At 42.2% G+C, this 23,122-nt stretch overlaps 1 protein-coding gene across 5 annotated transcripts in view; it reads right to left on the bottom strand.

The window, feature by feature from the left end:
* ANXA13 (annexin A13) overlaps positions 1-13,162 on the bottom strand; it is a 67,259-nt gene extending 54,097 nt beyond the window's left edge. For 4 of the 5 annotated variants that reach the window (XM_060393679.1, XM_060393680.1, XM_042254159.1 and 1 more), the window contains exons 1-2: positions 13,106-13,162; positions 11,692-11,814 (exon numbers count right to left, since the gene is read on the bottom strand). In XM_060393679.1, the coding sequence (XP_060249662.1) occupies positions 11,692-11,814; positions 13,106-13,156 (174 nt within the window). In that variant the 5' untranslated portion in view covers positions 13,157-13,162. The remainder of the gene's footprint in view (positions 1-11,691; positions 11,815-13,105) is intronic. The other variant, XM_027972921.2, reaches the window with a different exon arrangement.
* Positions 13,163-23,122: the final 9,960 nt, after the last annotated feature.

The raw sequence follows: 23,122 nt of genomic DNA, 5'->3' as shown, positions 1-23,122 counted from the left end.
AACCAGTTAGCATGAATGCAAAGTATTGTACTATTTAAAGTCGATGAATTTAGAGCTAGATACTGTCCTGGTGACATTTCCACAGATACATTTAGTAGACACTGAGAGGCAATTTGAAACACAACAGAGGGGTCATTCACCTCTTTAAACATGAATCTTGGGTGACTAGTGGCATATTGTTTCATCTAGTTGATTGCTTCTTGGCCATGGTTTCCTTGAAACAATAAGTTTGATTAAATGTCTTGCTTTTTTTGGGTTTTAAATCAAAATCCACTTAAATGCTTGTCAGAACAAAAAGCTAAATTATTAAATAGAAAAAAAAACATATAGTAGTATATTCTGTTGGGTATATTTAAGCACAGTTTCAATCTTACAAGAATATTTGGTAATTTTTGCCATGCAAACTATTCCTCCATTTTAATTAGGACTTACCATGGTCACATTGACTAACAGCAAAGCTGATTCCTCTGTTCTTAGATCCTCTTTCCACTTGAATCAGCTTTTGAAGTCTGTTAGCCAAAGATGTGGACCAGATAGCTAGGAAAGCATGTTAGGAAACCTTTGAAGGGTGCTGAGAACCAGGGAGCTCTTTGTTTCTATTGATTCATCCTTTCAAAGATGGAATTTTTACAGTGACAGGTGTGCCTGTTAAAGGTTTGGCCATCACTCTCTTAGCCTTAGTCTCAGTCGTGTCTGACCCTTTGTGACACCATGGACTGTAGCCCGCCAGGCTTCTCTGTCCGTGGAATTCTCCAGGCAAGAATACTGGAGTAGGTAGCCATTCCCTTCTCTGGGGGATATTCCCGACCCAGGGATTAAACCCAGGTCTGCTGCATTGCAGGCAGATTCTTTACCATCTTTACCATCTGAGCCACTAGGAAAGCCGTCACTCTGAATGAGTACAAATATTTGCAAGACTGGGCAAATAAGGCTGAACATAGAAAAAGTATCCCCTTGGATCAGATCTCAAAATGATATACTTACATAGGCTGTGTGTTCTGAAAAGTAAGTGCAACTTTTTAGATTTTAAAAAGTGATCTTTCTTTCAAATTTGGGGTTTCTGTAAATTTAAATTTTATAGATTAGCATTTTAAGAACAACGTTTAAAGAAGATTGGCATTGTTAGGTCATTTTCTAGAAAGACACAATTTCTTAGGCTATGCTCTTTGGGTTATACATCTCAATGTGGTATTTACCGTCAAAGGTGACTATGAGGTTGAGACTTGACCTTAAGGAGATGTGAACTTAAGACTCATCAAAGTGGTGGGTGCCATTGTTTCCAAAGATACTAGCAATACACTCAGAAACACAATGTGAGAAGCCTACCACACCCTGTCTCTGGTCTTGAAAGTCTTGCTTTTCAGGAGTTTTAAATCCAAATCCACTTTGATGTTTGTCAGAGCAAAAAGTTAAACTGTTATTAATAAATAGAAAAAATACATTGCAGTGTACTCCATTGGGTATATTTAAGCACAGTTTCCATCTTATAAGAATATTTAGTAATTTCACCATGTAGCTACACCTCCATTTTAACTAGGACTGGCCAGGGTCACACTGACCAGTAGCAAGCCTGATTCCTCCATTCAGGGGGAGATTGACTGGGGCAAGTCTTTGAGGGGGCTCCACCCAGAGGAGAGGTGAGCAAACTGACTTCTGATTATTTCAGATAGTCTTTCCAGATAAGCACTGTTCATCTAGGTAGGAAAACCAGTAGCTCGGCAGGCTTGTCCCTGGGTATTTCTGCAGGGAAGCTCTTTGCATTCTGGCTATCAGAACTTAATTAATGAGCTAAGGACTTTTGGGGTGGGGGGAACCACTGCCTCTCGACTGCCGAGGTCATCAACAGGAGGACAAGGGTCAAGGTTCAAGATGAGTTGGCTTTTGCCCTGTGATAAGAGGGGCAATCGGTGGGAGAGAAAGCCTGGGCCAGAGGGGCAGGAAGGCATGATTGCTGGTGGAAGCTCAGCCAGATAAGTACATTATCGGGACTTCTCCTACCCAGTGGCCTTGCTTTCCCATTTAAGGTCTGTGCCTCGTGAAGTGGTTCTCAACTGACAAGGAGTGATTTTGCCCCTCTAGGGACATTGGGCAATGTCTAGAGAGTTTTTGGTTGTCACAAATAGGGGAGTGTTGGTGGTATCTAGTCACACAGGCCAAGGGACTCTAATAAACATCCTACCGGGCACACAACCACCCCCTGCAGCAAAGAATTACCTGGTTCCAAGTGTCAGTAGTGCTAAGCTCTGATCTGTGAAGGGTCTACAGCCCTGATCACATGGCTGTGACAGTTCTGTCAACATGTTACCTGCAGGTGTTGAGAAGGCCAAGCTTCTGGTGGCAAATGACACCTAGGTAACAAGGTCCCAAGTCACAAAGAGGGCATTGCTGTGGTTACTTAAGAGAGGGGATTAGAAGTGGACCATGGTGTCTTTCTCTTTGATTCTCTTTCAAAGGAACCTAGATGACACATCTGAAAGATGAGTATGGGGATAAGGTAACTAGGAGGAAGAGCTCAAGTTCAAGTTGGTCCCATGGTAAAAGCTTGTTATCCCCACCTGCTTCTTTGTCTGAATCACAGCCTCAGCTGACAGCCCCAGTTGGCAGCTCCTTTGGGAGGCCTTTCAGTACTGTGTTGGGCTGGACAACCCCGAGTTTCTACTAGAGGCAGAATGCCATCAGTGTCTCAAAACCAGATTTTGTGTCCTGGGGGAAATGTCTGCTTTGAAGTTGCCCACAGATTGTTTGGGGATTTAGAGGCCTCTAAAGAGTGTTACGCCTTCAGATAGTCAATGACTGCTGTATTGCCTTAACAAAAGTGCACTTGGAGGATAAGGTGGTGATGGGGTGATGATGGCTATTTCTCAGCTATGAAAGGAGACATGCTTTCAAGAGTGATGAAAAATGAAGCGCTCTTCCCATTAGAGAAGAATTGTCCATGTCCTTTTTCTATTGCCCAAAACTGTTTTTTCTCCCCTTCCAATTCATTGAGCATATAAACTTGGGATTCATTGCTTACAGGAAAAAAGGAAGTGAGTATACTCTGGGATCCTCCGGAATCAATGATAAGTGGGCAGATGGAATTGAAAATTGAAAATATTAGGGGCTGAGCTGAGCTATCGCAGCACTGAATAGTGCTGTGTATTGGGGCATAACCAACATTTTATGAACAAGTTCAGATTTGCTGAAAAGGAAACAAGGTGAAATTTGCTTTAAGCAGATTTTTGTCTCCTCTAGAATCAAAACAATGAATGCTATTCTTTCCCCTGGTAAGAGAGTTGAAATATGCATTGGATCCAAACTTCTTAATTATTTCTCTAAAATTCTTTTCATCATTTTTGTCTTCCTTTTCATTCTCACCACAATCCAAACCCACATCATCGGAAGGGTGATTTATTCTACTGCCTTCCCATCTGATCTTCAAATCTTCCTTCTCTTTCTATTTCAATCGTAGTCATATTTGTACTCATAGTTGGGGGTGGGAGGGAGGCGCTAGAAGGAGAGGATATATGTACAAATATAACTGATTCCCTTTGTTGGACAGCAGAAACAGCATTGTAAAGCAACACAACATTGTAAGGCACATATACTCCAATAAAAAATAAAATAATGAAACTATGACTCTACATTTAAAAACAAAGAAACCAGTAGTTGTAAGAAAGTGATACTGACAAAGCAATGCCACCCATCCCTAAGAATAGGTAAGGCCAACCTTGGCTAAGGTGATAGTCCAGGAAACAGGTACATACCCAAGTCAATCAGAATTACCCTTGGCATTGAATGTATGGATGCTTAGAGAAAACTCTTTTCCTTAGGGTAGTTAATCTGGAGCTATGTGAGGCTGTGGAATTCTCTGTGCTGCCTGAACTGTCTGTGACCAGGTCTCCCTCTCATCAACTCCTTTTGCCTTCCCCACCATTCAAAAGGCAAGGTTCATTTTCGATAGGAGAGAATGAGGCCAAGACATAGAAAGAAGGAGAGAGTGAGAGAGAGAGAGGAGAGGGAAAGAACACTTACTGACAAGATGATTTCCCCAGCGCTCGGGATGAATCGTGATCCATCACCGTGCTCTTCATCTTTGTCCGTCATTGGTCTTGGAGTGGGCTTTTGACCAATTCCGGCCAATGTGACAAAGGTATGTCTGCCTGGGGTTTCCCAGAAGATTTTCCTCACTGACAGGGGACTGTTTACAGGAAGAGAAACCCACTTTTTCTCTACCCCTTTCCTTTTTGCCTGTGACCCTATCCTGTGAGATCGCAAACCTGAGCACACACGTGGCCATTCTCTTGCATCCATGAGTGGAGATGTTGCCAGTACCTCGGGGGTGGCAGAATGGAAAGGCAGAGGTGCCCTGAGTCCCTAGTGATGGGACTGAACTGCTGAACCAGCCCTGGAGTTTCCTGTATTCAGGCTTCTGGTCAGAGTTAATAACTTAAGGTCTTTGTTATTTAAGCCACTGTCAGTCCAGTAGTTTGTGAGTAAATACATACTCACTTAAAAACAAAACGAAACAAAACCCCAGAATTTATACTTACAAACCACCTCAACCCCAGACTTGTTTCTTGAGTTTCAGATCCAGCTATGTTAGGTATAATACCCAGATATTTCAAACCCAACAGATCCCCAAACCAAATTCATCGTTTCACCTTGCAGACTTGTCCTCACTCCCAGGGTGCGCCGCTATCATCCCGCATTCACAGCCAGGTAGGTACCTGGGGGGCCCTGTGGAGTCTTTCTTGTCCCCCACCTCCCATATCCTGTCAGTCAGCAAGTTATGTCCGTTTGACTCTCCCATCTGTCCTTTTCTCTCCAATCCCACTGTCCCTGTTTCAGTTCAGGGCAGGGGTTCATCATCTTTCTCCAGGGCCACTGTCTTTCTAGGGCTGTACTCTCCATTAGTCGTGTTTCTCTCCAAACCTTTCTCTACCAGCTTCCAGCACAGTCCATCCATAATGCCCACCTTGCCATCCCCTTGTATGAGATTGACCAGGACTTCTCTGTTGCCTAAGATAGTAGTTCTCCAGGTGTGGTACCTAGACAGCAGCGTCAGCATCACCAGGGAACTTGTCAGAAATGCAGATTCTCAGGCCCCACTATAGAGCATCTACTGAATCAGACTCTCTGCAGATGGGGCCCAGCTCTCTGTTTAAATAAGTCTTCCAAAGGAATCTGCTATGCAACGTTTGAAAACCACTACTAGCTTAAGGCAATGAAACCCAGTTTCCTTGGAGTAGTGGGTTGACTAGTGCCCCTGAATTCATGTCTACTCAGAACCTCAGAATGTGACAGTATTTGGAAATTGAACCTTTGCATATATGATTAGTTAAGGAGTTTTAGATGAGCTCAGACTGAGGGAGGGTCCTAAATCCAGTGATTGGTATCCTCATAAGAGGAGGAGACTCAGGTTCAATCCCTGATCCAGGAAGATCCCACATGTCACAGAACAGCTAAGCCCATGCACCGCAGCTACTGAGCCTGTGCTCCAGAGCCCAGGAGGCACAGCTCCTGAAGCCTGTGCTCCGCAGCGAGAGAAGCCGCTGCAATGAGAAGGCTATGCACTGCCACTAGAGAGTGGCCCCCACTCTCTGCAAGCAGACGAAACCCCAGCAGCAACAAAGACCCAGCACAAAAATGAACAAACAAATGTAGTGAAAAAAAGAGAGAAAACGCAGTGAACTGATGAATTCATTCCCATTTGCTGTGCGCCAGTTATTGTGTTGGTGCTGGGGAAGCTAAGACAAACAAGACACAGTCCACCCCCAGGGCCGTTGGAGCCGTCCATCCAGTTCTGTCCAGTGATGTATAAAAAGTTCCAGAATCACCTGGGAGAGAAGTGATGGCACTATACACAGAATGTTATGGAAGCACCGCAGAAAAGCATCTATTCCAGTGCGGGGATGAGGAGAGAAGGAGAAAGCTCAAATGGAGTAAAGACATCATGAAGTGATAATCCAGTTCCATAGTTGTATACATCCCAGTTGGTTAACTTCTAGTTAGTGTAATAGGAGCCCAAGACATAGTGTGAAGAATTTCTACCCAAACCTTAATTCATGTTTACCTCTTATTCAGTTTAGTTCAGTTCTGTTCAGTTGCTCAGTCGTGTCCAGCTCTTTGCGACCCCATGAATCGCAGCACGCCAGGCCTCCCTGTCCATCACCAACTCCCAAGTTCACTCAAACTCACATCCATTGAGTCGGTGATGCCATCCACTCATCTCATCCTCTGTCGTCCCCTTCTCCTCCTGCCCCCAATCCCTCCCAGCATCAGAGTCTTTTCCAATGAGTCAACTCTTCGCATCAGGTGGCCAAAGTACTGGAGTTTCAGCTTTAGCATTCTTCCTTCCAAAGAAATCCCAGGGTTGATCTCCTTCAGAATGGACTGGTTGGATCTCCTTGCAGTCCAAGGGACTCTCAAGAGTCTTCTCCAACACCACAGTTCAAAACCATCAATTCTTCAGGGCTCAGCTTTCTTCACAGTCCAACTCTCACATCCATACGTGACTACTGGAAAAACCATAGCCTTGACTAGATGGACTTTTGTTGGCAAAGTAACGCCTCTGCTTTTGAATATGCTATCTAGGTTGGTCATAACTTTCCTTCCAAGGAGTAACCATCTTTTAATTTCATGGCTGCAATCACCATCTGCAGTGATTTTGGAGGCCCCCAAATAAAGTCTGACACTGTTTCCACTGTTTCCCCATCTATTTGCCATGAAGTGATGGGACCAGATGCCATGATCTTAGTTTTCTGAATGTTGAGCTTTAAGCCAAATTTTTCACTTTCCTCTTTCACTTTCATCAGGAGGCTTTTTAGTTTCTCTTCACTTTCTGCCATAGGGTGGTGTCATCTGCATATATGAGGTTATTGATATTTCTCCTGGCAATCTTGATTCCAGCTTGTGCTTCTTCCAGCCCAGTTTTTCTCATGATGTACTCTGCATATAAGTTAAATAAGCAGGGTAACAATATACAGCCTTGACGTACTCCTTTTTCTATTTGGAAGCAGTCTGTTGTTCCATGTCCAGTTCTAACTGTTGCTTCCTGACCTGCATACAGATTTCTCAAGAGGCAGGTCAGGTGATCTGTCATTCCCATCTCTTTCAGAATTTTCCACAGTTTATTGTGATCCACACAGTCAAAGGCTTTGGCATAGTCAATAAAGCAGAAATAGATGTTTTCCTGGAACTCTCTTGCTTTTTCCATGATCCAGCAGATGTTGGCAATTTGATCTCTGGTTCCTCTGCCTTTTCTAAAACTAGCTTGAACATCTGGAAGTTCATGGTTCACATATTGCTGAAGCCTGGCTTGGAGAATTTTGAGCATTACTTTACTAGCATGTGAGATGAGTGCAATTGTGTGGTAGTTTGAGCATTCTTTGGCATTGCCCTTCTTTGGGATTGGAATGAAAACTGACCTTTTCCAGTCCTGTGGCCACTGCTGAGTTTTCCAAATTTGCTGGCATATTGAGTGCAGCACTTTCACAGCATCATCTTTTAGGATTTGAAATAGTTCCACTGGAATTCCATCACCTCTACTATCTCTTATTAGATATATTAGTACAACCTCATACAAATAACCTAACCTATTTTTGCTTCACTTTCCACAATTTAAAAGAGGACTAATAATAATAGTACCTTACTATTAGAATTGCTGTGAGGACTGACACTTGTATATATGAAGTGCTCTGTAAAGGGCTCAAATTTCGTGGACCACTGTGCTCAACGCTATTTACCGTCTCACGACAACTTAAAAAATGTCTGTTTTCATTACCATCATCATTTCAAAAGGCCCTTTTAAACCTCCAGTGATGCCCATTATTGCTGGGCGTTGGGGTCATGTTGCTGTGCTGTAGAGCAGAGATGCTTGGCTGTGTTGGGATGTGCTCAAATCCATCCTCTACTCAAAGCACCCCAGGCTCCTACACCTTCTGAGTTCCTGGGTCAAGTTTGTCCTGGGTCAAGTTTTCAGTTGCATGCTCTTCTTCTGTGAGTGTATTTGTCCTTGCCAGTCTTTATCCTGCACCTCTTTTAAATGACTGTTTTTAATCTGTGATAGCCAAGAAACCTCCAAAGCCAAGATTGTGTAATTTTGCCTAAAACATAGCTAGACTTCATGTGGGAGAGTTGTCATTAAATAAAGCTTGCTTTAGTGCATGTCACGTTCTGATGGCAGAGGCCATTTTTGTTTCCTCTTCTGGATGGTGATGATCTAAAGGACTAACTTTCCAGGATAAAAGTTTTCCTGATAGATATATTCCTGCATAGTCTAGGCTGGTTTGTATTTGGGGGTCACTGTGATTCTTTGAGTTTGGGGAATCACAGTGTAAAGCACTCTTGGTTAAAGCCATACGTACTTTTGTCTCAAATTCCCCATCACATTTCAGCTGTCTTTAGAGCCTCGCTGCTTTTCTTAGGAATCCTGACCTAGGCCCCACCTGTCATGTATCTCTCGGGTGTTCACGGTCCACCACGTAGTCCCATTTCAGACAATATTTGTGTTGGCTAAATATCAGCACAAGCGAGTCATAAATGTGGCATCTTGACAAACACCCTGGGGACCACTGAGCAGATGTTCTGACATTTACGAGTTGGTTTTCATTTCCAGGCACTCACAATGGCATTTTGTTCATCAGCAGTGTGCTGAGCTCGTCTTGCCAGGATTGTGGTGTGCAGGTCATCATTTCTCAAACTCTGTGCTCATCAGCATTGCCTGGGGGAGCGTTTAGAAATCCCAACACCCAGGCCAACTACCAGACCAATTAATTCAGATTCTCTGGGGGTGGGACTCAGGCCTCGCTGGTTTCTAGAACCCCCAGGTAACTCCAACATCCAGGCAAGTTGAAGTTGTTCCCCAGTCTGGTGCTTCTCGACGTCAACGTGCATGGGAAACACTTGGGGACCTCGTAGAAGCGTAGGTTCTGATGAAGTAGGTCTGGGTGTGCCTGAGAGTCTGTGTTTTTTCCTTTGTCTGAGTCAGGTCTTAGCTGTGGCACTTGGGCCCCAGAGTGCAAGGGCTTCAGTAGTTGCTGCAGGCGGGCTCTCCGTTTGCAGTGTGTGGGCTTAGTTGTTCCTTGACCTATGAGATCTTAGTTCCTCGATCGGAGAAGGCAATGGCAACCCACTCCAGTACTCTTGCCTGGAAAATCCCATGGACAAAGGAGCCTGGTAGGCTGCAGTTCATGGGGTCGCTAAGAATCGGGCATGACTGGGCGACTTTACTTTCACTTTTCACTTTAATGCATTAGAGAAGGAAATGGCAACCCACTCCAGTGTTCTTGCCTGGAGAATCCCAGGGACGGGGGAGCCTGGTGGGCTGCCGTCTATGGGGTCACACAGAGTTGGACACGACTGAAGTGACTTAGCAGCAGCAGCAGCAGCAGCAGCAGTTCCTTGATAAGGGATAGAGCTCATGTCCCCCACATTGCAACTGGATTCTTAACCACTGGACTACCAGGAAAGTCTCAGATTCTGTATTTCTAAAAGCACCCAGGCCATGTGGACATTGCTACTAGCCCAGGGTCCATACTCTGAGTAGAAATTCAGTAGAACTTTTTTAGCACCTGTTCATTAGTCTCGAAAGAATTTTCCAGAAATCAGTAGTCCTCTTGAGTTTGTGATGACTTCCACATTTATCCATGGCATCCCTAGATCTTGCTCCCTGTCTATGACTCTGCCCTCTGCAGCCACACTCTTGTGACTAAGTCATCTCACTCTTTGTCACAATATTCTATTTTCCTCCAAATGGTTACTCTCTTGAAAACAACTCACACAGAGGAAGAGTCATCTGGCTGAACCTAAGCTTTTTTCATGAGGATCTATTTTTCTGTCTCTGCACAAAGCTCATTGAGCAGAGACATGGCCTCTAGGCTAAGCAGACTCTGAACACTGTGTTTCAGCAAATGATAATAATATACTAGTGTCAGTTCTTACTGCTCCAAACAGGTCAGGTAGAAACAGTATGTCTAGAATTCAGAAAAATTAGTGATGATGGCGAAAGCATTGGAGAAAAACATAAAGGAAAAAAGTAAGTTTCAGTTTTCAGAATTGACTAGGATTCCATATCAGAGTACCTTGGAAAATATGATTTCCAACTTTCAAATGGCTTTAGACCAATATTTGTCAAACAGTTATCTGTGGACTCTGCTTTATGGACATAATTTGAGAGATTCAGCTTTCCTAGTAGGTTTTTGAACTGTGGTTTTGGAGAAGACTCTTGAGAGTCCCTTGGGCTGCAAGGAGATCCAACCAGTTCATCCTAAAGGAGATCAGTCCTGGGTGTTCATTGGAAGGACTGATATTGAAACTGAAGCTCCAATACTTTGGCCACCTGAAGCGAAGAACTGACTCATTGGAAAAGACCATAATGCTCAGTGGGAAAGATTGAAGGTGGGAGAAGAAGGGGACAACAGAGGATGAGATGGTTGGATGGCATCACCAACTCGATGGACATGAGTTTGAGTAGGCTCTGGGAGTTGGTGTTGGACAGGGAGGCCTGTCGTGCTGCAGTCCATGGGGTTGCAAAGAGTTGGACATGACTGAGCAACTGAGCTGAACTGAACTGAAGAACTAGTATGAAGCATGCTGGATCATCAGGTTGAGTAGGCGCTAGCACATGATCTCAATGCCTGTGTTTGTGTTTCTATTTATAAAGCATGCCAAATAACATACTTTAATTGTTACAAGCTCATGATAAAAGAACAAAGAACAGAAGGAGGTTTAATGTAAAAAGCCTGCATTTTGGCCAAGAGAATGCCCAGTTGTCTTACAGGGAGTCTTATAAACAAAAGTTTCTCAGTAGTTAGGATAGAGAAACGTGATGCGAGAACTAAGAAGTCACACGCCACATCATATTTCAGGAATGCTGTAACTCAGAAAAACCACATAATAGCTATCAGTGCCATTTTTGCATTGAGCCCAGCATTTAACCTCAGCACAAGAACATTATCTATTACTAAATCAACAACATACTTTTGTACATCATGGACTTGTATTTTGCTAACATTTAGTTTCCAAATGTGTTTTGGTTGAGTGTGTGTGTGTGTGTGTGTGTGTGAGTTGACTCTTTGCAACCCCATGGACTGTGGCCCACTAGGCTCCCCTGTCCGTGAAAATTTCCAGGTAAGAATACTGAAGTGGGTTGCCACTTTATTCTCCAGGTGATCGTCCTGACCCAGGGATTGAACCTGAGTCTCTGGTGTCTCCTGCATTGGAAGGTGGATTCTTTACCACTAAGCCACCACCAGGAAGTATAGCTGCTTTAAAACTATAAGCATCTTAGTTTTAAGTTTGTACGTATTCAAGTCATTTTCTAACACAGTCATTTGTCCTTGTAAGAGATTTCGCATTTACTTATCTAGAAACACAGTCTTAGAACATATCATTCTTTATACATGTTAAATTCCACTAATATTTTCTATGGTGTCATAGGAGCATAGTGTAGGATCACATTCCCGGGTCCCGGGCACCATTAAAGGACACTGTTGGGAAGGGAAGCTCAGTTCCTAGATTAAATTTTCACCATAGCTGCAAATATGGTAACAAACATTTTCCAGGGAAAAATGCCCCTGCTTGGAAGGAATGCCTCATGGGGATCTTTTCAGATTGGAGGGTTCAGCATGACAAGTCATTGGTGAGTAATATGGGGCCCATGAGAAAGCCTGGTCATACTTATGATTTGGAGGGAAAATAAATGCTTACAGGCTGGTGGGACTCTGGCTCTCCACTCCCTGATGGGTGGCTGAGAGGCTGCAGGTCTGCCGAGGGTAAGGCCTGCCCTTTGGGCAAGTGTTGACTGCCTTCTGGCAGGGAGTAAGATTGGCTCTGAAGATTCAAAAAAGAAATACATAAAATGCTAGACCACTCACACAAGCCACGGCCCCATGGGGTTGACTTTCAAGGGGTGAAAATATCCTCTGAAGTAGCTAAGGCAGGAGCCAATAATTTTTCCTGAGGTCCTCTGCACAGATCAGAGTATCTTATTTTATTTATTTTAAAAAATAGTAAAAAAATTTTTTTTTCTTTTGGCCACATCACACAGTTTATGGTGATCTTAGTTCCCCGACCAGGGATCAAACCCAGGCCACCTTCGTTGGAAGCTTAGAGTCCTAGTGACTTGCCCACCAGAGAGTTCCCAGGATCAGGAGTATTTTTAAAAGTAGGTTTCAGTTTCTCTGAAAGACCAACTAAATGGAAGCCTCATAACCTTGGCTAGTATGATAATGGTATTTACAGATGACTTTAAAAATAATGCCTCTCTGAAGACAATGCTTGTAGGTTTGCAGCCATCTGAGTGCAAGTCTGATGTAGGGCAAAGGAGAAATATCTTATAAATAAAGTTCTACTTTACGGAAAATTTTGGATTTTTATTCTCTTCATTCCTAGTGTACACACAATAAATCCTTCTTCCTGTGGGAAGCTACAGTAGGTGCAGCAAAACCTTATTAAAATTCTTATTACCATAGCTTTGGGTATACCTTTTTCACTGTAAAAAAAAAAAAATCAAGATTTAACTCTGAACTGCCTTGTGCCTAGTTAGTTCCAAATGGTAGTATTTTCACCAACGGACGTGCTATTCACGTGAGCCTAGACATTCAGAAGAAAAGTCAAATATTAAATCTATTTTGTGAATATTTACAAATACCTGGTTGTTTGGTACTGGGATATTTTCACCTTTCAATCCAAGCTATATAGGCTTGTGAGAATCCTAGTAGCTTTGTCTACTAGGATATTATCATGTCTGATATTTACAGCATGAACCTGTAGTCCCAAAACATTGAGGGTGACATCTATGAAGCTTTGTTTAGCTTTGCTACAAACTAACAGCTTTAATCACACATTCCTTAAATTTTTAACCACTTGCTCTCTGCAAGGCATTGTTTTCCACCTTGTTCCAAATACTTCTCTTTCATCCCTCCTAAAATATTTCTAATGGAAAAAAAATACATTTCAAATGCATTTTCAAAGCATAGTTTGCTGTTGTGAAAACCAACAATTAGGAGTGATCACAATGATAAAGTATGAAAGCATCAATCATGATTTCATAATTTAAATTTCTCCACATGTTGACCAAAATTAGAACTTGGTTTGAGTCCCGAGAGCAGTAAATACTTACATGACGATTGCCCATTTTCGTTTCTTCAGAGACAGTTGTTCTGTATTTCATGAAGAGATCAGTTCTCCTAAAGGCCAAGTTTATAATGGTTTTCCCAGGGCATAATATCTCTTGAGTTTAATAAGTAACCATTGCCATTGCATTTGAATACTGTGCTGGAGATGGGTAGGGACTGACTCCAGCAACAAGTGATCTTAACCTGTTCATGCTGCCTTGGTTGGCCATCTTTTTAAAAGTAAAATATTTTTTAAAAATAAATTAAATATAGGCTTTTAAAGTTGATCTTATTCACAACTAAAGGGCTAAACCTGTCTTACTCTTAAACTATTGAAAGCGTTACTCTTTTTTATTTTAGGTGTTCATTTAAAACTTTGTATTTGGAGTGATAAAAGCATTAACCAAACAAGACTGAAAAATCTTTTTATTTTACTAACATCACCGTTATTATTACAGAGGATCTTTTTGAAGGCTGCACTGAGTTATGCTACCATCATTTTTTATAATCTAGCTAGCTTCTAAATTTAAAAATAATATGTGCAGATGGTACATTTTCCCCCAATAATATGAAAAGGCACCATGAAAAGTAAGCCTAGTGACCACTCAGCCCCTCCCCTCTGAGCTTTGAGTCCTTACAGAGATGGTATGCATACACAGCCATGTTTATCTGTCTATCTATCACTGACTTCTTTTTCTCAAAAAATGGGTTTGTGCATTGCCTTTGTCCCATGCCTTGTGGGCTTCACTTAGTAAATAGACACAAGACACTGGCACATTTCTTTTTTGGTGGCCACATATTAGTTTACTGTGGGTATGAAGCAAACCTTATTTAATCAGTCCACTGTTCAAGGTTGTTTAGATTATTTTGGTCTTTTGCATGACTGTCTTCATTGATGCATATTTGCATATGTGTGCATGTTTATCTGTAGAATAAAATCTTAGAATGCAATTGCTGGCTTAAAGAGTTCTGTTGCTTAGTGGCGTCCAACTATTTGCGACCCCATGGACTGCAGCCTGCTAGGCTTCCCTGTAAATTAGGTATTGGAGCTTCAGCTTCAGCATCAGTCCTTCCAGTGAATATTCAGGACTGGTCTCCTTTAAGATGGACTTGTTTAATCTCCTCGCAGTCCAGGGGACTTTCAAGAGTCTTCTCCAACACCACAGTTCAAAAGCAGCAATTCTTTGGTGCTCAGCTTTCTTTATAGTCCAACTGTCACATCCACGTGCTTTAAAATTCTGAGAGATGCTGCCAAGTTGTCCTACACACAGACATAAAAATGCTGAGTGACTTTCAAACACCTGACTTTCAAGACAATGTGTATACCCTTCTACAGTTCTATGCCAGTGCTTCTTTCTCCGTATATTGACCAGCGCTAAAGATGATCAAACTTCATTTCTGCCAAGTTCAAAGATAAAAAATGGCTATCTCATGATTAATTTACATTCCTTTCCTTGGGATTCTTAAAATAATATATCCTGGTCCTTAAAAGCCATTTGTATGAGTTTTACAGTGTTCTGCTTGTTTATGTCCTTTGTTTTTATTTTGAGTTACTAGAGTTTTTATTATTTACTTGTAAGAACATGTATAATAAAATCCATGTTTTTGTCAAGTATGACAATCATAATTCCCCAATTTATCTTTTGTCTCTGTTTACGTTTGGAACGTGTATATATGTGTATATGTGTGTGAAGGAAGTGTTAATTTTTACATATTTAAATATATCCATCCTTTCTTCTTTGACTTGCTTAGAAAAAAGTCTCTGCATTAAGATTATTAAGGTTTCTTGTATTTCTTGTATATCTTCATCTTCAAGTGTTTTTTTTTTTGAATGGCTTAATTTTTAAAGATTTATATCTTTGACTCATTTGGAATTGATTTTGATGTAGAATAAAGAAGAAATGGATTCTGCTTTAGTTTTGGTTATTTAATCGATCATAGATGGTTATTAATTAATCCATCTTTCCTCCTCTGGTCTAAGATGCTGTCTTTATTTTATGCCACCTGCCCATGTAACTTAGGATGAAAATTCATATTGGTTTATTACCTCTGCTTATATTCTCGTTCTTTTGTTCTTTAACCTTTATCTATTGAGACTCTTGGATGGGCTGGTCACTGGGACTACAACAATGAACAAAATGGATATGAATATTTTCTCTTTATGGAATGTACAGCCAAGCTGAGGAAATGTACAAAGAATTATTACAAACTGTAGTATGGGCTGTGGTGGAACCAAACAGAATGCTGTGATGGAAGCAAATGCGTGTGTGCACAGATATCCATGCATATGTGCAAGTGTGTCTATAATTTACTCTAAATAGAAATAGAACTCTTTAGAGAGCTAGCATTTAGGCTGTGAACCAAAGGATGAGAAGCAGGGCATCATTGATAAAGTGAGAAAATCTTCCAGATCTGATGTTTCAGTTTATGCTATGGCTCTAGAAACAGGAAAGTGAAGTCCTTCAGTTGTGTCTGACTCTGTGACCCCATGGACTGTAGCCTACCAGGCTCCTCCATCCAAGGAATTTTCCAGGCAAAAGTACTGGAGTGGGTTGCCATTTCCTTCTCCAAGAAACAGGAAAGAGCTTTGCAAATGGTAGGAAATGAAAGATGGCCAAGGAGACTGGAGTCTATCAGGTGTCAGGTGGGATGCTGGGTGCTGGAGATGCAGTGGTAAGCCAAACACTGACTCTCCTCTGCGTACCACAGTGGAATGGGGCGGAAGGCAAGTAGACTTGAGTTAACAACTAACATTTTGACTGTCCATGATGATTTTGTCTTTAGTGTCTAATGTGTGTTCTATCATTCACTGCGTCCTTTTCCATCTGCGTATTTCTTGGGGTCAAGTCCTCCCTGCCCCACCTCTGTGCTGGCTTTGGAATCTACCTCTGTGTCACTAACCCCTCCTAGAACCCTTGATCAATGACAGTCTCCCTCCCTCCCTTCCTCTCCCTTTGAGGCTCAAAGTTCAGGAGGAAGAGGGCAGTTTGACACGCGCTGCTCAGTGTGGAGATAAGTTCTGATCAAGGGTGCCCAGTCACAGAGCACAGGAAATTCATCAAGAAGAGATATGGTTTATGGCTGCAGGCAGGTGAAAGATAGTAAGCTTGGAGGCCAAAGAAGAAACCGACACACCTCATTTTTCAAGATCACCACCACTGTAGCCACCTCTGGATGATTTAACTGCATCCACAGTCAAGTTTGGTATGGGCTGAATCAGAACTATTTCTAGTATCATCTCATCCTTTTCTCCTTCCCCAGCTGGATGAGGATGTGGAGAGGTGGCTGGGATAATCCCAGGCGACAGCAGCAGTGGGTGGAGAAGGCAATGGCACCCCACTCCAGTACTTTTGCCTGGAAAATCCCATGGATGGAGGAGCCTGGTGGGCTGCAGTCCATGGTGTCGTGAAGAGTCACGACATGCGACTCTTCATCATGAAGACACGACTGAGCATCTTCACTTTCACTTTTCACTTCCATGCATTGGAGAAGGAAATGGCAACCCACTCCAGTGTTCTTGCCTGGAGAATCCCAGGGACAGGGGAGCCTGGTGGGCTGCCGTCTATGGGGTTGCACAGAGTGGGACAACTGAAGTGACTTAGCAGCAGCAGCAGCAGCAGCAGCAGCAGCAGCAGCAGGGGGAAAGGGAAGGGAATTCCTATAACCCCAGGCCATTTCTGGAAGAATGTCAGGGCTGGAGGTCCAGAGGGCAGAAAAAGAACAGCCTGGGAAAGAAGAATGATCAGCCTTGATAGGGGAAAGAGGGCACAAGTGGCATGCTTGGAGAGGTTTGGGGATTTTTGTTTTGTATCATAAATACTTAGTGATTCTAAATTATTATAGGTACTGCATCTTTCTTGGCTAGACTGGGCCTGTATATTTACGTCACATATTTGGTGGTTCTCAAAGTGGTGATGCCAGCCTAAATTATAATCTCCTAACTTTACCAGGAAAAGAAATGCAAAAAAAACAAAATCGCTGTCTGAGGAGGCCTTTCAAATAGCTGTGAAAAGAAAAGCAAAAAGCAAAGGATAAACGGAAAGATATACCCATGTGAATACAGAGTTCCAAAGAATAGAAAGGAGAGATAAAGAAATAGAGGAAAACAATAGAATGGGAAAGACTAGAGATTTCTTCAAGAAAATTAGAGATACCAAGGGAAAATTTCATGCAAAGATGGGCTCGATAAAGGACAGAAATGGTATGGACCTAACAGAAGCAAAAGATATTAAGAAGAGGTAGAAAGAATACACAGGAGAACTGTACAAAAAAGATCTTCATGACCCAGATAATCACAATGGTGTGATTACTCACCTAGAGCCAGACATCCTGGAATGTGAAGTCACGTGGGCCTTAGGAAGCATCACTACAAACAAAGCTAGTGGAGGTGATGGAATTCCAGTTGAGCTATTTCAAATCCTAAAAGATGATGCTGTGAAAGTGCTGCACTCAATATGCCAGCAAATTTGGAAAACTCAGCTGTGGCCACAGGACTGGAAAAGGTCAGTTTTCATTCCAATCCCAGAGAAAGGCAATGCCAAAGAATGCTCAAACTACTGCACAATTGCACTCATCTCACATGCTAGTAAAGTAATGCTCAAAATTCTCCAAGCTAGGCTTCAGCAATACGTGAACCGTGAACTTCCAGATGTTCAAGCTGGTTTTAGAAAAGGCAGAGAAATCAGAGATCAAATTGCCAACATCCACTGGATCATAGAAAAAGCAAGAGAGTTCCAGAAAAACGTCTATTTCTGCTTGATTGACTATGCCAAAGCCTTTGACTGTGTGGATCACAATAAACTGTGGAAAATTTTGAAAGAGATGGGAATGCCAGACCACCTGACCTGCCTCTTGAGAAACCTGTATGCAGGTCAGGAAGCACCAGTTAGAACTGGACATGGAACAACAGACTGCTTCCAAATAGGAAAAGGAGTACGTCAAGGCTGTATATTGTTACCCTGCTTATTTAACTTATATGCAGAGTACATCATGAGAAATGCTGGGCTGGAAGAGGCACAAGCTGGAATCAAGATTGCCGGGAGAAATATCAATAAACTTAGATATGCAGATGACACCACCTTTATGGCAGAAAGTGAAGAAGAACTAAAGAGCTTCTTGATGAAATTGAAAGAGAGTGAAAAGTTGGCTTAAAGATCAACATTCAGAAAACGAAGATCATGGCATGGGTCCCATCACTTCATGGAAAATAGATGGGGAGACAGTGGCTGACTTTATTTTGAGGGGCTCCAAAATCACTGCAGATGGTGACTGCAGCCATGAAATTAAAAGACGCTCACTCCTTGAAGGAAAGTTATGACCAACCTAGACAGAATATTAAAAAGCAGAGACATTACTTTGTCAACAAAAGTCTGTCTAGTCAAGGCTATGGTTTTTCCAGTGGTCATGTATGGATATGAGAGTTGGACTATATAGAAAGCTGAGCCCCGAAGAATTGATGCTTTTGAACTGTGGTGTTGGTGAAGACTCTTGAGAGTTCCTTGGACTGCAAGGAGATCCAACCAGCATACCTTAAAGGAGATCAGTCCTGTGTGTTCATTGGAAGGACTGATGTTGAAGCTGGAACTCCGCTACTTTGGCCACCTCATGCGAAGAGCTGACTCATTTCAAAAGACCCTGATGCTGGGAAAGATTGAAGGTAGGAGGAGCAGGGGATGACAGAGGATGAGATGGTTGGATGGAATCACTGACTCAATGGACATGAGTTTGCGTGAAGTCCGGGAGTTGGCGATGGACAGGGAGGCCTGGCCTGCTGCGATTCATGGGGTCGAAAAGAGTTGGACACGACTGAGGTGTAGCCACCATTACACCTCAACAACAGAGTAGCGCCCCCCTCCCAGCACGCTACACCCCCACCATTCAACTGAAGAAGACCCAGAGCAGCCATAAATAAATAATAAATAAACACCTGTTTTTAAAAAAGGAAAGAAAATAGGGTCTTTGCAGATGTAACCAAGCTAAGAGGAGGTCATTAGGATGGTCTGGAACCCACTGTAAATGGTGTCCTTGTAGGAAGAGGGAAATGCCACGTGAAGACTCCATCAGACAGGACAAGGCCCTGCGATGACACAGACAGGGGCTGGGGTGACTGAGCTGCGAGCCAAGGAGCACGAGGGACTGGTGGCCACCACTGGACTCCAGGAAGAGGCAGGGAGGGATTCTCACCTACAGGTTTCAGAAGGAGAGCAGCCCTGCCAACATGCTGATTTTCAACGTCTAGAGTCCAGAATTCTGGGAGAATATATTTCTGTTGTTTCAAGCTGCTCAGTTTGCGGTGCTTTGTCATGGCAGCCCCAGGAAATTAATGCAATATCTTAGAAAACAAACAAAAGAATCTCATCAGTTGCTACAGTCCTCACAGCAAATACATTTGGCTGGAAAATTTGTATTCACTAAAACGTCCATTTAGAAATACCTTGGGAAAAGCTCATGTGATAATAAGACCACAAGTATTGCAGATAATTTTGTAGCCATACAGTATTCAAAATAAGAGAAATACACAGATGCTGATTTTCTAAATGTGATAGTCAAGTTGAACACATGCCTAACATCTATTTCTGCAGGGAGAATTAATAGTATATTCTTGATTTAGTGTCATTTCATTAGGACCCAAAAACTATAGTTGATTTTTGGACTGATGACTTCTTCCATATAAACAAAAGCAAAAATGTTAATATTTTGTCATATTTGTTTATATTTTTTCTCTAAACTAAATCATAAATATAGATGTTAATAAACATTGCTATATTAAGACAACAGGACTGAAATCTGCAGGAAATGACTATGGTTTCTGAAAACAACTGTATTTTCATACTTCAATATTTTTTCAGTAGTAAAAACCCTGCAAGTAACACATTTCATCTTTCAAGCGTAAAATTAAAAATCTCACAGAAAAAATTACCTTCTTAACTCACTGATTGGTTAACAAGGACATATTGCATATTTGCCTCATGTAAGACATGATGCTAAGGTGCAGGGCATGTGAAAAATTTAGGACACACTCCCACCACTGCCCTGCCGGATGCTTGTGTTCTGGTTGAAGAAATAAAACATCTACCTGAGAGAAAACACCTTGATTTAATGTAGCATTTTGTGGCAAAACAAACTGAACAGAATAACACAGGGATTCCTCCAGTGGTGCAGTGGTTGAGAATCCACCTTATAATGCAGAGGACATAGGTTCAATCCCTGGTGGGGGAACTAAGATCCCACATGTTGTGGGGCAACTACTGAGTCCATGTGCTTTGGAGCCTTCAAGCCAGAACTAGAGAAAAGCCTGCCCTTCATGCCACAAGACAAGAGTCTGCACACCGAAACAAAATGATCCTACATGCCAGAACTAAGACTTAAACCATAAATAAAATAAAGATTTAAAATGAATAAATATTTTAAATAAATATTTAAAAAAACCCATAACTCTGGGAGAACAAAGACTTGAGTTTTAGGTGGTCTCTGATACAGCTATCAGAATTACCGTCTCCACTTCTTGGGTTTTAACTAAGTTAAAGGAAGAGTTGGACTTCCTCTCTACATTTACTTCCAGATATAAAATATGACTGAGCACATGTGCAATGGGGACACAGTGGATACTGAGTATCTATTGTGTGTCTGATGTTCTGCTCAACACTGGAGGTTGGTGGTGATGAGACCAACTCTGGGCCCTGGTGGAATTCACACTCTATTGCTGCTAAGTCGCTTCAGTTGTGTCCGACTCTGTGTGACCCCATAGACGGCAGCCCACCAGGCTTCCCAGTCCCTGGGATTCTCCAGGCAAGAACACTGGAGTGGGTTACCGTTTCCTTTTCCAATGCATTAAAGTGAAAAGTGAAAGTGAAGTTGCTCAGTTGTGTCTAACTCTTAGCAACCCCACGGACTGCAGCCCACCAGGCTCCTCCATCCATGGGATTTTCCAGGCAAGAGTACTGGAGTGGGGTGCCATTGCCTTCTCCATCACACTCTATTGGGGAAACATAAAGACTGGACAGTGACACAAACAGTGTCATTTACAGACTGAAAAGTGCAAGGCTGTGGGGAAGAAACAGGGTGAGATGAAAGTGAGCAGCTGGGGAACCACTGTCAGGGACAGGAAGGAGAGCCAGTGTGAGGGGAGGACTGGGTGCTTAGCCCTGAAAAACAGACACAGCATTTAGAGGACAAGGGGAGGTGATTTCAGGCCAAAAGAGGCCTCAAGGCTGAAAGGCTTTGGTACAGTTGAGTATACTACCCAAAGCAATCCATAGATTCAGTGCAATCCCTATCAAGCTACCAATGGTATTTTTCAAAGAACTAGAACAAATAATTTCATAATATGTATGGAAATACAAAAAAACCTCAAATAGCCAAAGCACTCTTGACAAAGAAGAATGGAACTGAAGGAATCAACCCGCCTGACTTCAGGCTCTACTACAAAGCTACAGTCATCAAGACAGTATGGTACTGGCACAAAGACAGACATACAGATCAATGGAACAAAATAGAAAGCCCAGAGATAAATCCACACACCTATGGACACCTTATATTTGACAAAGGAGGCAAGAATATACAATGGAGAAAAGACAATCTCTTCAACAAGTGGTCCTGGGAAAACTGGTCTACCATTTGTAAAAGAATGAAACTTGAACACTTTCTAACACCATACACAAAAATAAACTCAAAATGGATTAGAGATCTAAATGTAAGACCAGAAACTAAAAAACTCCTAGAGGAAAACATAGGCAAAACACTCTGACATAAATACAGCAGGATCCTCTATGACCCACCTCCCAGAGTAAAGGAAATAGAAGCAAAAATAAACAAATAGGACCTAATTAAACTTAAAAGCTTTTGCACAATTAAGGAAACTATAAGCAAGGTGAAAGACAGCCTTCAGAATGGGAGAAAATAATAGCAAACAAAGCAACCGACAAAGAATTAATCTCAAAAATATACAAGCAGCTCCTGCAGCTCAATTCCAGAAAAATAAACAACTCAATCAAAAAATGGGCCAAATAACTAAACAGACATTTCTCCGAAGAAGACATACAGATGGCTAACAAACACATGAAAAGATACTCAACATCACTCATTATCAGAGAAACACAAATCAAAACCACAATGAGGTACCATTTCACGCCAGTCAGAATGGCTGCTATCCAAAAGTCTACAAGCAATTTTTGCAAAAATTGCAAATAGAACTGCCTCATGACCCAGCAATCCCACTGCTGGGCATACACACCGAGGAAACCAGAATTGAAACAGACACATGTACCCCAATGTTCATTGCAGCACTGTTTATAATAGCCAGGACCTGGAAACAACCTAGATGTCCATCAGCAGATGAATGGATAAGAAAGCTGTGGTACATATACACAATGGAGTATTACTCAGCCATTAAAAAGAATACATTTGAATAAGTTCTAATGAGATGGATGAAACTGGAGCCGATTATACAGAGTGAAGTAAGCCAGAAAGAAAAACACCAATACAGTATACTAACACATATATATGGAATTTAGAAAGATGGCAATGATGACCCTGTATGTGAGACAGCAAAAGAGACACAGATGTGTAGAGCAGACTTTTGGACTCTGAGGGAGAGGGAGAGGGTGGGATGATTTGGGAGAATGGCATTGAAACATGTACAGTATCATGTAAGAAATGAATCGCCAGTCTATGTCCGATGCAGGATACAGCATGCTTGGGGCTGGTGCACGGGGATGACCCAGAGAGATGTTATGGGGAGGGAGGTGGGAGGGGGTTCATGTTTGGGAACGCATGTACACCCATGGTGGATTCCTGTCAATGTATGGCAAAACCAATACAGTATTGTAAAGTAAAATAAAGTAAAAATAAAAATTAAAGAAAAAAATTCTATAAGCAATAAATGCTGGAGAGGGTGTGGAGAAAAGGAACCCTCTTACACTGTTGGTGGGAATGCAAACTAGTACAGCCACTATGGAGAACAGTGTGGAGATTCCTTTAAAAACTGGAACTAGAACTGCCTTATGACCCAGCAATCCCACTGC

Source organism: Ovis aries, chromosome 9 (assembly GCF_016772045.2).
Source record: "Ovis aries strain OAR_USU_Benz2616 breed Rambouillet chromosome 9, ARS-UI_Ramb_v3.0, whole genome shotgun sequence".
Taxonomy (NCBI): Eukaryota; Metazoa; Chordata; class Mammalia; order Artiodactyla; family Bovidae; genus Ovis; species Ovis aries.
This window is presented reverse-complemented; position numbering and strand designations above follow the sequence as displayed.